This window comes from Pistacia vera, unplaced genomic scaffold (genome assembly GCF_008641045.1).
Source record: "Pistacia vera cultivar Batoury unplaced genomic scaffold, PisVer_v2 Contig754, whole genome shotgun sequence".
Classification (NCBI taxonomy): Eukaryota; Viridiplantae; Streptophyta; class Magnoliopsida; order Sapindales; family Anacardiaceae; genus Pistacia; species Pistacia vera.
This window is the reverse complement of record NW_022196617.1, coordinates 580,585-599,051: the sequence shown is the minus strand read 5'-3', so window position 1 is coordinate 599,051 and position 18,467 is coordinate 580,585. Positions and strand designations below refer to the sequence as shown.

Below are 18,467 nucleotides of genomic sequence, written 5' to 3'. Positions count from 1 at the left end.
CGACCACAGTGGGAGTCGAACCCACGACCTTTTGATCCGAAGTCAAACGCGCTAATCCACTGCGCTATGCGGTCAATTGTTCTGTTTGGACAAACACAACTTATACTACATATTTTTTAAAGAATTTAAGATTGGGAGCATGCGCTACGCGGTCAAAATGTTGAAATATAGCCAAATTCATCTTAAAATACTATGCACTTGATAACTGATAAGTTTTCCGAAGTAGAAGGATGAAAGCTATATGAGCTACTATATCGACGTCTCTTTTGGATTGGAATAAAAAACCTATGCACACAATCGTCCCATTGTCTCTCCATTAGCTATGATCTTAACTTTCATGACGTCTCTTGACTCTTCTTCATAGCAAAGAGCTGCAGGGATAAAAGCATGGTCAAATAGGCTAAGTTTCTCCTCCTCGGGATGACAATGCAATCTTTAACAATATATAAACACCTAAAATTTAATAGAGGAGGGCCTTCTTTTGGTCCATACATACATTCTGAAATTGAATATGAATACACAAGATGTAATATATTGCATGTTTAGATGGGTCAAAACTCTGCCAAAACCATTTACTTTCTCTTTCTTCAACCAATTCCTACCTGTTTTCTTATCTTTTTCCACTTTCGCTCCATCAACATCAACTGATCAACATGATTGTATTCAGTTTTAAAAAACTCCGTCCTACGAAGACTTTAATACGCTAATACAGTAAAGAAAAGTACATTCCATTTAATAATGGCTAATTTTTTCTTCTATATGAAAATGGCCCTCCAGACTCCCCCGGAGTCAATAGAATGACAACATCAAAGAGCTTTTGGGTATTTCCAGAGCACCATCAATCACCATTAAACCAGTCTCTTCATGCTGTCTTTTCTTATCGTTTTCAGCCAAAAAGAGGGCGGTGAAACTGAAAACCACGTTTGTGGACATTAAAAAGTCTTTGTTTCTTTTCACCCGAAAAAACAAAAGTCTTTGTTTCTTGAGTCTCCTTACTATATTTCAATCCTATCATCATCATCATCCATTGAAATATTTGTTCGTAATCAAACAAAATTCAATACCAAGTACAAAATTGGATTCACGTGTACGGAAAGACGTAAAGGGCGTTTCTTGTTCACATATAACTACGGTACAATACCAATAATTTGACGTGAGAGAGAGAGAGACACCAGAGAAATCAAAAGGATTTCTTAATCTTGGACGTAACCTAGGTTAATTTTTAAGCATTTTTTAATTATTTTTTTCAGACTTTTTCCCATTTTCTCCGAATACAAAGAAAGCGACAGTGTCTGTGATGGTAATGGTTTTCTTCAAAATTATCGGATTTCTGTTAATTTGTTTAAGTTCATGGCTGTCGTGAGATTAATTATTTTAATATATATCAAGCTAAAATTATAAACGATGAATGTGAGAATCAAATACAATACTTAATTTAGCTTTTATATCATGTTAAATAATCATTCCATTTAAAACTTTAAGCTATTGAATTAAGAATTTAATATTAATTAATATATATTTAAACCTAATTAATTTTATGACTCTGGTCAAATTTTGTATTTACGTAATAGAAAGGGGATGTATACAATGGAAGTTTAGAGATAGTGTTAGGTAGAACAAACTTAGCCCCGGTCCGCACCAGTAGGATAAATGAATAAAAATCATCATATAATAAAAAATTTCGTCTCTAGAACTGCCAATCTTGAATTATGGAAGTGGTTATTGAGTAAAACAGAAAATTGCATATATATATATATATATATATATATAGGGATTAGCTAGTATATAATTTTTTTTTTTTTTTTTTTTTTTTTTTTGTATTCGAGCTAGTTTGCACACACCCCTAACTAATCCTCCGAAGCCTTGAAGTTAACAGTCAGATAAATCTCCTCAATAGTTCAACTGAACCACTCAAATTTTGAGAAAAATAAAAAAACTTCATATTTTATAATATTAACAATTTTGACCCCATAAAAATTTGTATTAATTAATCATTTTTCACATTTTTGCTTTTTCATTTCCTCTCATTTTTTGTCATATTTTATTATTCCTTTGGTTGAGTTACTTAAGAAAAACTACTCATTAAGAGGTTATAGGATAAGATGATGCTCATTTTTTTATTTTGCTTAAAAGTCCTTTGTTTTAGCTTTCTTAATTGATGAAAGATTATAAGCTACGGGTTGTTGTTGAGTTTAATAAATGAGTTTAAAATTGGAAGATTAGATTCCTAGATTTTGATATGAGTTTTGATTTAATATTGTTTATGTTGAAGTATGAGTTAATTAGTTGTTATTTTAAGTTAAGTTTAAAGAATTGATAAAACCCTAAGTTTTAAACATTTGGGGATTTTACTTAATTTTGATATTTTGGTTAATTGTTTGATATAAGATTTGAGGCTTTGGCCTTGGGTTTATAGTTGATGCTTTGACTCCAGTACGTCTCTCTCTCTCTCTCTCTCTCTCTCTCTCTCTCTCTCTACATCTATATATATATATAGAAAATAATAATGTTGTACATATAATCTTTTTTTATGTATAATTTTTATCCACTCATTGATTATAAACCTGTATATATTTTCTGCCTGGCAACGAGATTCATATACTCGATTTACAGGATGAAGTTTTAGAGTTGTGAACGTTTCGATTCAGTTATATATGAATGCTTCTTTCAATTCTGAAGGGTCATTTTCCATTTGACAAAAATTGTTAGCACTTTGGTCATATTCATAATTTGTGATGGACAAGTTTTATGTCAAACTCAATTAAATCTCCAGTAGTGCTTTAATCATAGACTAATTATTAATTTTTTTTTTTCGGTGGTATATATTTTGGGTTGGGAAAACTATTACCAAATTGAAGTCTTCTACCCACCTAACTTCCATTGCCATTTATATCATTTCACAATACATTTTTTTCTCTTAAAAATTTCCCATTGCCAATTATTGCATTTTCTTTACATTATCGTTGAATGTACGTTGTTGATTAATTACAGTGTATTTCAGATTCAATTCAAGTAAAATTTTCAACTTTTTCACGTCCACCTACGTATTTTAGAAAGAAATAGTTCAATTTATCGATTTTACAAAATTTTTCATAATTAAAGTGATCTGATTGACCTTGATGAAATCAGAATCAATGAGTGTGTGATTAATTACAACTAGCTAGAAAGAATAAATAAAAGAACAATGACATTTTTTAAAGTGGTTTGGTCAATTAATTCTCAGGCTTACGTCCACTGTTATTTTATTAATGTTTTGAGTAAGACTAATTTGCTAACCCCTTAACATGAGTTTTTTGGGTTATTAATTTATACATGAATTTGATAACGGTAGAATGAGAAATTTTAGGGATTGATTCTTAAACATAGGGATTTAATTCTATGATTGACTTAATCATGTTAAATCGGGATTGAATTTATCTCATTTATTCAAGGGAATTAGGCTTATCTGTGATTTGTGAGACAAACTGTCCCGTTAACTTGTTCCGTTGAGTTTTGCTCGTTGCATCGAGCTTCACTTTCTTTAAGCTATCATTGATTTCAAGCTTGTCGTAAACTCTTGCAAAACAATCAATGTCAAAACTTAATGTGGTATCCCTTTATATTCCATGGCACCAGCCCTTCGATTTGTGCAAGAACTTGTATCAAAATTAAACAGAAGATAAATTGAACATTAACAAGACAGAAAAATTTCTTTGGTGGTACGTATAATTTACCTAAAAAATAAGTGTACCACGATATAATAGGTACTAGATCATATATTTCATTAAGTTAAAACGGTATTCATGTCAAATAGATAAAATAATTAATCAAATACATAAATAACATAAATTTATTGGTCAATTATATGAAATAATCAGACTACATTTTCAATCTGATCATATTGTTTCAAAGGCACGCAGAAAATAAGCCGTCAAATAAGACTACAGCAAGAAGTTGAGAGATCCAAATAGCTGGCTGAACACAAGTTGAGTAATTCAATTATACATACAAGAAATAACGTACACCACAGAATAGCATGCACGTTTTTTTTTTGTTTTTTTCTCTTTTTAGTGTTCATATTCATGCAGAAGCTTCAGAACTGATTGTAATACATCGACAGGCTTGGCTTTTCGAATTCAACAAAAATTCCACCAATTTACATATAGAGTTCAGCCATAGCTGGACAAAGTCTTTATACTGAAAGTCTTTTAGCCCGCGTTAATTAATTAATGTATCTGACTTTAGTTACAAGTAATCAATATACCTGGCTCTCACGGCCCCTTAAAATTGACAATTTTACAAACATTTAACTCTCCCACTTGAGTAAATATTAATTGCCGAAGCTGAAATCGTAAGAAAATTTAGTAAGTCATGCAAGTAAAGCAGTCAACTGAATGAGCTTGACCTCCATCTATTCCCTCATTCCAACTTGTAAACACGAAGAGAAAAATATTTTGTAAGCCTTTCAATAAATTAAGGTGATAACTACTTTTGGGTGATCGAATGATTCGATAGAGACTCCTGGGTGTATTACTCAAAAAGTTTTGAGTTCGAATCCTTCATGGGTTGTTAATAGGGGTAGTCAACCATTGGAGCTCTTATCCGACCGATAATTCTAAGGTCCAAAAAATGCGTAAACTGGTATGAACAACCCTAGTCATATGGTATAGTTGTATAGTTTATAATTAATTTCTTTTGTAATTACGTAGGCAAGATCAAGTTGATTGAAATATTGTTTACATGAGAGTTGACATATTTAACTTAATTGATTAAGTATTTTTTACAACAACTATGCCGATACCCTAATTGGATTCAAGTTGTAAGATTTTTATTGATTAATTCATTCAAGCAACTGGCAACTGTGGCATAATTAAAAATCGTCACAATTTTTTTTTATATATATATTTTGCTTAAAAATATTTTCTTTTAGCTATTTTAATTGATGAAAGATCATGAGTTATGAGTTTTTGTTGAGTTTAATAAATGAGTTCGAGATTGGAAGATTAAATTTCTAGATTTTAATTTGGGTTTTGATTTAATTTTGTTTTTATTGATGTATATATATGTTAATTAGTTGTTGTTTTAAGTTGGGTTTGATAAATTTTAGTTAATTATTGAGTTAATTTTGAATGAGTTTAAATAATTGATGAATCCTTAAGTTGTTGAGATTCGAGGATTTGGTTTGATTTTGACATATAGGTTGACTGCTTGATATTTAAAGTTGGATTTAATAAGTTTTCATGAGTTTATGAATTGAATTTTATCGAGTTAGTATAAACTATTTAAAATGTCTAAGTTATAAGATTTGTGGTTTATGTTTATAATTGATATTTTAACCGCACTAACTAAAAATTACGATTACGTCCTTGGCCACATATAAGAAGAAGAGATAAAAGAAATTAATAATAAGAGCAATGGAGACAACATCTTTATTGGTATTATGTTTTTAATAGTAGATTGTATGTAGATGAAAGATTAAAAGAAAACGAGTAGAATATGTTTGAATTTTTTTTTTTTTTTTAATTTCTTACATTATCTTTGATGCCTGTATTGTCATAATCACGTGCCTAATTTATTTACGTATGTTGAAGATTTGTTCTTCCTTTCATATGTAGTACTTTTCTGTTTTGCTTAGCAACGTGGTGACCTCAAAAACCAACAAATTAGAGTAGGTTAATTTTGGTAATTTGACTTATCAAAAAAGTCCAATATAGATGATTTTATCAGCCATCTATTTCTTGTTTTGGAATATAAGATTGGTACGTAATGTTCATTATCAGAAATAGGAAAAAATTATTTTATCATTAGTTCAAACATATATACACATATATCTTTTAATTATTAAAATTATATTGACATGTTAAAACCATTTAAATTCTGTAATATTCTAGATTCAAAATAAGATAAAACCAAGATTTGATAATAGATTAAGGGTCCGATTGGTACGGCCCATTCAAGTAGAGTTTATAGGAGAAGGGTTTATCGAAGTATAGCTTATGAGAACATAATTTTTTTAAAAAAAATTAATAGTTGTTTGGTTAGAAAATTTTTAAAAAGCTTTCTAGTGTTAATTTACCAGATTGGCTTTAATATACAAGAATAAACCAAATAAAAAGTATATTAAATAAAATTAGGGTATTTTTGAAATTTCAACACGTTAAATGAACTTAAATGGAGTTTATAGGAGAGGCTCAAATTTCTAACTTCTCTCGTAAGTTATAAAATAACTTATTTTAAATCTCATAGGGTGCGTTTGACTTATTGTTTTTATCTATATTCCCAATCATATTCTTCAAATGTTGTTTGGCATATTATTTCTAAAATAGTAGTCTATTTTTTAATTACTTTTAGACCCTATAAGTTTATTAATTTCATTAAATAACCCCTAGAAAAAAAGTTAAAAACTAACAAAAATACCCCCATCCACAATAGTTGCTAGATTCTGGCAACCACCGTCGGTGGTAGCCGGAATGTGTCACAACAGTCACAACACCACCGGAAATGGCTGGTAATGGACAGATTTGGTTGGAAAATGCCAGATCTGGCCGTCAGCGACGGCCAAAGATGGCCTTTACCGGTCTGTCGAAGGCCACATCCGGCCTTAGATCTGGCATTTTGCTACCAGATCTGTGGTGGATATGGCCGGAAAAGGCTATATCGATCGAATACCCGCCAGATCCTACTGGTATGTGTGGTTATCCAATTTTCCGGCCAGATTCCGGCAATGGTGGCTGGAATCTGGCACTGCAGGTGATAGGGGTATTTTTGTCATTTTATAATATTTTAATATATTAGGGTGTTTATTAAATTAGCAAACCTTAGGGGCTTTTTCATAAATTTTTAAATTTAATCTCGTAATACTCTCCTATCCAACTATCCAATACTATCCCCAAAATCCTACCCAAAATAATAAACCAAACGCATCCATAAGTGCTTGTGAGATATTACCAAACACTGTCAAAAAATTCAAAAGTGATTATAACTTTAAATAAGTTTTTTTGTTGTCGGTAGATAAACCCAATTAAACAGGTTCTAATTAAACTAAATTATATAAAATTTGATTAAATAAATAAGCAGCAGACATTTTTCAATTACTTTTATTTTTCAAACTATAATTTTTTTTTTATGGTTAAGGTGTCTGGGTTAGTTTGCAAGCAACTCAATTAATCCTTTGGGACCCTAGAACTTTGATCGGATAAAAACTCTAGTGGTCACCCCTATTAGCAACCAAAGTGAATCAAACTCAAAACCTCTTGATAATACACCCAAAAGTCATAGTTGATCACTTGACCACCCTGTAATAGTTTCGAAATATAAAATTGCTTGGCCTAAACAACACACTGTACCACGGTTTAATAAAAGTGTCATATAGTAAGATAATTACATATTATCTTAATTACTGCGATGGGTCCGTTTATTTAATTATTTTTCCCTATCCTATTAAAAATATTTCCAAAATACACGTTTGTTTCCCTATTCTGAAAATACTATTATATTTTTATTCAACCCCCTAAATTTATTAATTTAACTAAACACCCCCCAAAAAAGTTTAAAAATTAACAAAAACACCCTCACCCACCCACATTTGCCAGATTCTGACCACCACCGTCGAAAGGTGATCAGAATCTAGTATAATAGTATACTACTGGCTGGATCTGGCTGGTAGTGTATCGATCTATCATTTACTGACCAGATCTACGGCCAAAGATTTTGCCGTAGCTGGTCTTCAATGACGATCATATCTTTGGTTGTTGTTGACGACCAAACACGGTCAGTTCTGGCATTTTCCAGCCAGATCCAAGGTGGATCTGGCTAGAAAAGGTCATCTCGATGTATGATCGGCCAGATCTAGTCAGTCGTACACCGTAATACTAGATTCCGACAGTGGTGACCGGAATCTGGCAACTGTGTGTGGTGAGGTGTTTTTGTTATTTTACAAAAAATTTATATATTGGAATGTTAAGTTAAATTAGTAAACCTAAGAGATTTTTTTGTTAATTTTTAAATTATACATCTTAATAATTACCAAACTCTATTTAACAATAATATTTCAAAAATACCGCTTAAAATAATAAAACAGACACATATGTGCGAAGACTTTTGATCCCAATTCCCAAGTCATGAGGTAATTATAATATTTAATTCAACTTTCTTAATTAGCAGATGATGTAATTGTATATTAATGTCAACAAGATTCAATTTTTAATGACTAATTAATAGCAGTGAAATTCATGTGGCTGGCTGCATATGTTTTCTGACAATATTATAATATAAAAAATTAAGTTGATTTACAATCTTATGTGGATTTGTATATCTTGCTGATTATACAAACATATTTTATGAAAGAAGATTGAAGATTATGGGTAATTTGAACGTAATTTTATTATAATTAGTCTTGATCAATGACACAACCTATAAGTTATAGCAATATGCAACCTGAGCTTTCACATAGAGTTATTAAAATGGCTGCTAATTTTCAGTAAATCAATATAAGAAATTAAAATCAAATATTATCTGCTTATAATCAACATTTCTTTTAAATGGGAATTTACAAGTTCAAATCAAAGTATGAGTTGTTAATGAGATAAATTAATTAGTATTAACAAAATATTAACATTGATTAATCCAAAATAGACAAGCACAACTACCTTTAATTGGTCGAGTAGTTCGATAGGGATTCTTGAGTATATTACTCAAGAGGTTTGAGTTCAAGTCCCTCTTCAATCTCTTTTTAGGATCATTAAAAATTAGTTAAGATATACGTAAATTAGCTCAGATACCCGATAAAAAAAAAAAAGTAGATAAGCACGTGTAACCGGGACTTTAAATAAAGGAAAATCAAAATTTTGGTAAACAGATACATTCAAAAACAAGACAAACTAGCGTGGATGAATTGTTTCCTTGTCAAACTCCAAAAAATATTTTTCCTTTCAAGTTCTGTGCACCTTCTATTAGTATTTATAAAATTCAAAGGTTATTGTCAGCCGGATTTCGTCACATCTGATTGTATAAGGAGTGTTTATGATATGAATGCTTACGTATATTTTTATGGACTGAAAATTTTAATATTTAATCAATAACTGTGACGCAATAGCTTTAATTTTGACCGTTGAAGTGAGATTTCCTAAGAAGGTGGAATGATTAATTAATTAATTGATATTTCAATGTCAAGTTGCCTATCAAAATATTAATTAATTTATTAAATTGTTAAGCATTAACCACAAACACGCTATTCACACATTATCGTACTTTTCCTTTAGCTTTTTTTCCCGCATGAGGTTTAGTTTCATAATAGACCAGTTACACCGATAGAAACGTAATATTATGTATACAATATCATATGATAAAAGATGATTGATTAATTGATTTTAAATCAAAAATAAACTTTTATCTAATCATTTTTTGTCATATTATATTATATGAAAAATATTATATGAAAATATTGTATGTATAATATTATAGAAACTTTATAAAAAGTTAATTCAGACACAAAATTTTGATACAACGATTAATATATCCTTATTTTGTCTTTTCACGTACAATAAAAAAAGATAATATTTAATATTTGTCACATGATTAAAATGTTAAATATATTAAATGATTTTAAAATATTAAATATTGATAATTTGATAAGACATTTGAGAAATAAACAATTTGTTTTTTTTATTATGCCGTCTATTTTGTCCTTCATAAGTAGGGTGAACATGGATAAAGGGTAAAACCCGAACTGTTATCGGGTCCATTAGGGTTCGGTTTCGGTTCTAGAAAATTAGAACCAAAATTTTTTGAGTTCGGTTTCGATTCCTATAATACTGGATCGAGAACCAAAATCGGAATCAGAACCGAGATCCGGGTATCCTTGTAGAAATTGAGATTGAATTATAATTTTTATAAACTATTGGGGTGTATTATAATTTTTGGGGGTGTATTTGTCATTTTTAAAAAATAGGGGGTAATTAAAATAATTCTAATACTCAAACTGAAACCGAAACCTATGTTATAGGTTTCGATTCCAAGTTTCTAGGAACTGACCGGTTTCAAATCTTAGGAACCGACCGATTATGATTCCTTAAAAAAATACAGGGTACTTGGAACGATCACCTTTAATTCATAAGCATCATTTAATTATAAGAGTGAAGTATTTCATCTAGAAGGTACCAGTGTTTATTTATGAAATCTATGGGTCTATTTTTCTTTCACTAAACTTGGGGTATGCCTTGGGTTTACCTTCTCTTCTTAACGTGCTCCAATTTTTTTTTTATTTTTTCCGATTTTCACATTGACATGCGATGCGAGCGTTTGTTTTTTTCAGGACACTGAAAGATAAATTTTGAATATTTTGAAAATGATAGAAATTATGTGAATTTTAGAGAATTTTTTTTTTTTTTTTTTTTTGGTAGAATGAATGTTACAAAAGAGAATCAATCATATATGTATTTCCAAAAAATTGAATCTTCTTGTATGGTTATTGGCAATGTTTTAATAATTCTTTCCGGGAAACATTGAGTAACGAAACGAGTATCCTTTCTTATTATTTTTACTATTTCTGTACGCTGGACTTTGTCGTGTTGTCATGCTATTAAGGTAATAGTAATACACGTGTACCGCGTAAAGAGGATTCTATGACTTTAAAAGTCAAAAGTCTACCCTATACACCCTGCTTCCTCATCAAGCAACGGCGGCGTGCTTCCACCCTTTCGTCTATAAATATCCCTTCAAAGTCCAACACTTCCATAGATTGGCGACTGCAGAGAAGAAACGTACCTCTGTTCTCTTTTTCATCATCATCCACCAACAATAATTTCCTATTTTTTCCTCGCAAACTACCAGAAAATTCTATTGATAATATTTCTGATAAAAAAATGCCGAGAAAGGGAATGAGAAGCATTTGCTTTAACCCCAGAACGACGTCGGTGATTTCTCTCCCTCGCCATTCAAGAGCTTCTCCCGCTCGAATAACACATCTTCCCAGCTTTTCTGAATCTACGACAATGGAGCAAATCATTGAATTCGCAACGGCAATGATCACGAAATGGGATCCGGACTCATCAACGTTTGCTAGAGTCACTTCTCTCTTTTACGAGGATAAGGGAGAAGCCATGCAGTTCTTGAAGTGCGTTAACGATCTGCAGAAAGCCATGCAGTTGTTAGTTTCAGAGAATTCAGCTTCTGAAAAACTCATCCAAGCCCAAAACTTGATGCAAATTGCCATGAAGAGACTACAAAAGGAATTTTATCAAATTCTCTCCATGAACCGGGCACACTTAGACCCGGAATCAGTATCCACAAGATCATCAAGATCAGCCAGATCCAGCATTTCAGATTTCGAGGACGATGGCTCACCGGAAGACGATGATGTTCGAGTAGCAGGCGATTCCATCTCCGAAGTAGAAGAGGTATCTTCAATCGCCATGTCGGATTTGAAATCTATTGCAGATTGCATGATTTCTGCAGGCTATGCTAAAGAATGTATAAGAATATACAAAATCATACGCAAATCCATTATCGATGAAGGCATTTACCGTCTCGGAGTGGAACGATTCAGCAATTCTCAAATCAACAAAATGGCCTGGGAAACTCTTGAAGTGAAAATCAAGAACTGGTTAGACGCCGTGAAGATCGCCATGAGAACACTCTTCAACGGAGAAAGAATCCTCTGCGACCACGTCTTCGCTTCCTCGGACTCCATTAAAGAGTCGTGCTTTAGCGATATCTCCAAAGAAGGAGCCTTAATTCTCTTTAGTTTCCCTGAACTCGTCGCCAAAACGAAGAAATCACCTCCAGAGAAAATGTTTCGTGTACTTGGTATGTACACCGCCATAGCCGAAAACTGGCCGGAGATTGAATCAATCTTCTCCCACGAATCAAACTCCACCGTCCGATTACAGGCTCTCAATTCACTCGTCAAACTCAGCGAGACAGTGCGTGCAATGGTTTCCGATTTCGAGTCTTCAATACAGAAAGACTCATCGAAATTCCACGTCCCCGGCGGTGGAATTCATCCCTTAACTGACCAAGCAATGAAATATCTCTCTCTCCTTGCCGATTACAGTAACGTTCTAACCGATATTCTCGCCGACTTGCCTCCGCCGGCGAAATCATCCTTGCCGGAATCCTACTTCGACAGTCCAGACTCCACCGACGCTCCGGCGCCGGCCATCACCTTACACGTGGCGTGGCTCATTCTCGTTCTTCTCTGCAAACTTGATAGCAAAGCGAAGCTTTACAAGGACGTTTCTTTGTCTTACCTATTCTTGGCAAACAATCTTCAACACGTCGTATCAAAAGTCCGTACATCAAATCTCCAATACCTCCTCGGTGACGAATGGATTAACCAGAACGAAGCAAAAGTGAGACAGTTCGCCGCCAACTACGAGCGGGTAGCATGGGAACAAGTCTTCAAATCATTACCGGAGAATCCGACGGCCGCGATTACACCGGGTCAAGCCAAAGACTACTTTAGAAATTTTCAGTCGAGTTTTGAGCAAGTGTATAACCAACAGAGTTCGTGTATCGTGCCGGACCCGAAATTGCGGGACGAGATTAAAGTGTCGATTGGGAGAAAGCTGGTGACGAAATATCGGGAGTTGTATGATAAGCATAGATTAACATTGGGAGGAGAAAGAAATGCCCGGATGGTGGTGAGATTTTCCACTGAAGATGTGGGAAATTACTTGTCGGACCTGTTCTTTGGAACGATTGAAGGTTCCGGAAGTACGGGTTCGTCTTCTACTTCGTCTTCTCTCCATCGGCGGCATTCGCGGTTGAAAGCTTAGAGTTTCAAATTGATGCATTATTATTTTAAGGATTAGTATACCATTTTTCTGGGATATGTATATATTTTATGTATTATTGATTAGATAGATTATTAGAGAATAATACAAGTGAATTTATGAATCTTCTCTATTTCTTCCTCCGAATATCTCTCGTTTGTGTCTGTAAAATGCATGCAGTGCATGGACATTTCCACACTGTTCGGATCCAAATTATTTTGGACTCTGCACAATCCTTTCACCTCAATAATTGATTTCTACTTTCACACTTGATATTTCCAGCCGTTTAAAAAAAAAAAAAAAAAAAAACAAGAGTATTAAACTATCTCTAGGTGGCCGAGTAGTTCGATAGAAACTCTTGAATGTATTACTCAAGAAGTCTTGAGTTCGGTCCCTCCTCGTTCGCTAATAGAGATAACCACTAGAGCTTTTACCCGATCGATAGTTCTAAGGTCTCAGAGGATTAGTTAAGGTATGTGAAAACTGACTTGAACACCTGGTTATAAAAAAAAAAGTATTAAATACAATTAATAATATTATTTATACTGTTGCGAAATGGTATTCTTTTATGTCACCATAGACTTTTAACAAAGGCGGATGTGGCATTTCTGAAGGCCTTTTCAATTGTGTATTGCACCTGAAATATCAGTGGAAATTTTCAAGAGAATATCTAGAAAATTCACAGTATGAACTAAAACAAAAGAAAATTCTAGGAGATTATCATGGTGGAACTATTAGACATATGAATGATAAAGACATTTCAAGTTTCCGAAGGAGACGTGAAAAGACTGTCATTTCTCAATCTCATACGCCAAACTTGAAACCTATAAGTCAAATGATACAGCTGTTTTCATGGTAAAACGGAAGAATCTTAAATAGTTTTTTTAGAAGATAATTTATTTACAATTAAAAAAAAAAAATTGATTGATTTCAAATTTGTCATTCATAAATATTAAATACAGTATACATTATACAATATTTCAGTTTGTAATTGAATTTCAATTTAATTCTCAACTTGCACGCTTTTGAATGCTGGGCCGCAAGCAACATTAATTTGGTGCTAAGTTTTGAGCCATTTCGTGGGGAATTACAAATTTCAACGCCAATTGTTTGTGCCCTTTGTAACATCATGTTCAACTTGGCGGTGGCCCTTTCAAGAACTATTGGCTGATTCTGGCACCGAAATTCAATGAAAACGATGGAAAATAAGTGCAACTTTGGCCATGTGAAAAGTCGAAACAATTAATAATCTGTGTAATGGATACGGAATTACGGACCCAGATCAATCAATTTACAGTATTATGATATTGACTATTAAGTAAAACGTCCCTCGTATAGTTCAAGTCCACCATATGGATTAAGACAAAAATGGCTAAAATAAAAATAAAAGCCCAACCCCACATGACCAAATTACCATTAACTAATCTAATGTAGCGTTTAAAATACAATATGGATCAATTCCTGAACCTGCCATTTTCAACGATCAATAGTGTAGAGGCTCACCAAGGGACACATATCATGATTTTGGGTCCATTTGTCTTGTTATTTTGGATAAGATTTTAGAAATAGTATTGAATAATTAAGTACGGTGATTATTATGAGGCAAAATTTAAAAATTAACAAAAAAAAAAACCTTCGGTTTGCTAATTTAACTAAACACCCCAATATATAAAATTTTTATAAAATAACAAAAACACCCCCACCTGAAATCTAGTTGGCATCTGACGTTACGACATAGACCAATCAGATCTGACTGTTCGTACATCGATCTAGCCTTTTTCAGTCATATCCACCACGGATCCGGTGGAAAAGACCAGATCTACGACCAGATATGGCTGTAGGCGGCCGCAAAAGGCCAAATCTGGCCGTCAACAACGACCAAAGATATGGCTATTGTTGTCGGTCAACGACGGCTAAATCTAGCCTTTTCTGGCCAGATTGGCGAATCACCAGCCAGTTCTGGTCGTTTGTACGCCGTTGTGATAGATTTCGACTACTTTCGATGATAGTTGCCAGAATTTGGCAACTATGGATGGGTGGATAAAGGTGTTTTTGTTAATTTTAAACTTTTTTTTCCTAAGGGTGTTTAATTAAATTAATAAACTTAAGGGATCAAAAAGTAATTAAATAAAATATAATAATATTTCATAAATAATAGAACAAACAGTTATTTTGATAATATGATTGAGAATAGGGTATGGAATAATAAACTAAACGGACCTTATTATTTCATTTTTGTTATCCTTAAGAACTTCAAAGATAGGCTGCAATATACAAGCAGCAAATACATTTACATTGCACATAGAAAGGCAATAAGATCATAGAAGAAATCCAAGCAAAAAACAAAACGAAGGAACAGAAATTGAAGCATAGATGTTTATAGATATTTATAGTAAGGCTACTCAGCAGCTAACACTTGATCGGCTGGCCGGTGGACATTCTGCCATCCCGTACAGTGATGGAGCACCTGTTTGAGAGCATCGGTAGGAGGCTCAACTGTCCATACTGGGTAGAATTCACTTGGGTGAAAGATGCTATGTTCACTAATCCCGGTCATCAACCCTGCTTGAGTTCCAGCAATGAACAAATCCCCATCTGACTTTATGCAGCCAGTCCTTCCCTCTTCACTGTCAGCTGCCTGGAACCAAAAGAACAGTTAACAAATTCATTTCTCATCAATCAAGTAACATGTTAAGCCACAAGCGAGATTATATCTCATTGATGAGCAATATTCAAGCATTTCAGTAAGATAAAGAATTACCATAATACAAGTTAAATGTTAAGTAATAAGCAAAACGATCATATTCTATGGTTCCAAACTAAAATTGTCACATTGGCACCTTTTTGGTAGAAACAGAAGCACAATTATGAGGCATATTTTGGTTGCGTATATGTGGGTTAACAGCCCAGAAAAATAAAAAATGCACAAACGCAATTGGAATTTTCTATCATTTTTAGAGCCAGATTCAACGAAAATAGTCTTGTGTTTGAATACACTGTTACATTTGTTAAATTATAATTTAGGTTTGTGTTCAAGGTTGTCATTGCATCCAATTCACATAAGGTAGTGTGTTAGAGTTAACATGCTATTATTGGATTTTTACCCAGCTCTAGCTTTTGGGTTTGTGTTTACTTAACATTATAAATGAAGTTTCCAAATATATAATGATTCTTTTTTTTTTTATCTAGTGTGAGACAAAGCAGATAGCATGAGAAGGTAAAATTTGGCAGAGGTTCATGGGCTTCAACTTGGTTTCTGCACAAACTATCAACAATTAGGATGAATCTATTTTTGAGTTTCAATCTATTTCCAGTCCTTGCTAAGTCAGGATGATGGCCTTTACACCCATCACATGATATAAACAATTCTCCTAACATCATATTACACACCTGACCATGCCAAGATCTAACACAGTTAAGATCGATGATATCCAAAGATCCTGAAGTGTTTCAAATGCAGTCTAATCTAGTTACCATTATAAATTGTATTAACATTCAGAACTTTTAAAAAAAAAAAAAAAAATTCTTTAGAGGTTGACATCATAAGAAATAAAATTTGTGGAGAGGAATATTGTTTTCAACATCCTAAAACTTGGGGCAGTTTTGATGGTGTTGAGCTCCTGAAGTCTCTTTCACCATAATTTTAGAAAGATACTTCAGGCCACAAGCTTATGGAAAAGAAAGCACAAAGTTTACTGCCCTCGGGGAATTATGTGCAAAAAAGCCATTTGCCAACTATTTGTATCCCCCCACTGAGAGATGGGATCATTCATTTTTCTCTCCAAAGTTGACGAGCATTGGCGGCAGTCACTAGGGTGGACCGATTGCTTTTGATACTTTATTAACCAACTAGTTAAAAGTTCTGGAATAATACTATACCAACAATCCTCTTTCACAAATTTTCTCTCACAACCCTGACGTAACAGCTCGCAATTGGTCAGTTCACAATGATCCCACATGGGTTTCGCATGGGTCCCACTAATTAATTGCGAGCTGACCAATTACGAGCTGTCACGTCAGGATTGTGAAAGAAAGTTTGTGAGTAAGGATTGTTGGTGTAATATTACTCAAAGTTCTGGGACTTCTACTCGACACAACTTAGATATTTATCTATAAATGAATAAAAGGTCCTCCAGAGCACACACTTGAACTGAATTCTGACTACGTTCTACTCCAGAAAATTTTCACCATTTTTCAATGGCATCAGTCTTTTAAGCCCATACATGGTTGAAGCCTAAAAATCAATATGGTAATGCAGATAAACAATTGAAGGGGAAAAAAAACTCACCTTCTCAGTAAGATACTTAAATGCTACCTTCTTTTGTCCCCTTCATATATATTACATTGGGAGTATATCTGATGTCAAAAGCAAATATCAAGATATTAGGGAACAAAACCATAATTCAGTTATGCCCTCAAAAGTTCAAAAAGAGTCTGAACCAAAAGCTCATTTCAAATTGTTGGAAGTATTATCACCTGTGTTCCACACTGGCAAAAACAGCAAATCCCCAGTTTCTGGTGTAATTATTGTAAGATGTACTTTTGCAAATCTAACAGAGGATGTCGCTGTCGAGTCCCATCAAAAACAGTGGTGAATGGTCACTCTAATACATCTATCACCAATGTGAGAGGGGTCTCCTCCGATGAGCATTGTCTTGTCATGGGAGAAAGTACACCTGCATAAAATGCTTAAAGATATCAAGAAGTACAATCTTATTACTACACAAAATCTTAAAGAGTGAGACAAACCCACCTAGATATTGTAATACTGTGCTTCCACGGGTCATATCTATCAGCCCATCCTCGTAATCACGGAGGCTACAACGGTCTATCCATATATGTTTTGAGTTGGGTTTTATTTGAATGCCTCCACATCATGTCCTCTGCCACCTTCAAACTCTAGATTACATATTATAACATGTTCACATTCACTCAGCCTCAAGCCCTTCCCTGTAAGTTTTATCCTTTGGCCGCGGCCATCTTGTTTTATAAGACGAGACACTCAAGTAAGAGTAAGCTGGATGGTGCCTGACACTTCAAACACACCAAAGTGGTTCTTTTCTTCGACATCCTTCGCGAAGTGATCCTGGCCCATCTACAACCCCACACACACAAATGCAGAAAAAAGGAATGATTAATATCAAAAGCCACTACAAAACAGATGGTTCTAACTAATTTACTATCACCAAAAGTTCGTCTAAACCCAACAGTATAATCTCCAATTAGAGTAAAGATAATGCTTCTTTCCCAAATACTAGTGTGAGAGACAATTATAAAACACTTGCTAAAATTAAATAATTTTAATAACTAGAGCACATACACAAAATAAAAAACACAAGATAAAACTTAATTAAATGGAACCATTCGTTTTCATCAATTCCTAAACAAGAATTTTCCCATAATCGTAACAATTGCAAAGCAAAGTATTACCTAGTAAAGAGGTGACATGATAGAGGGCACCGTGGAGCCCACCACGGCGAGCGGCCGAACCCTTCGGCTTGGCCGGCGAGCGCTCGTACGCAGGAGTCAACTTGAGCATAGCAAGGACATTGAGGTTGGGTGGGGTTCTGTGATGGGAATGATGATGGTGATCAGAGGAGCATGTTTGAAGGGAGGAACAGGAGTGGCCATTTTATCTCCGAGAGAAGGCTTCGATCCGTTACCGTTACGTTCTTGCGATGATGGTGATGACCATGGGGAGTGGGAGTTGCCCAT

General features: G+C 33.7%; 1 protein-coding gene, 1 non-coding gene and 1 pseudogene across 2 annotated transcripts; 1 reads left to right on the top strand and 2 right to left on the bottom strand.

Moving 5' to 3' along the window:
* Window positions 1–74, bottom strand: TRNAR-UCG. Its single transcript has one exon. It is a non-coding gene; the product is annotated as a tRNA-Arg (tRNA).
* A 10,767-nt stretch (window positions 75–10,841) lies between these two features.
* Window positions 10,842–12,989, top strand: LOC116115786 (exocyst complex component EXO70H1-like). The gene has a single exon (XM_031401917.1). The coding sequence runs from the start codon at window positions 10,842–10,844 to the stop codon at window positions 12,753–12,755; it is 1,914 nt and encodes a 637-aa protein (XP_031257777.1). The 3' UTR covers window positions 12,756–12,989.
* A 1,961-nt stretch (window positions 12,990–14,950) lies between these two features.
* LOC116115823 lies at window positions 14,951–18,467 on the bottom strand (annotated as a pseudogene).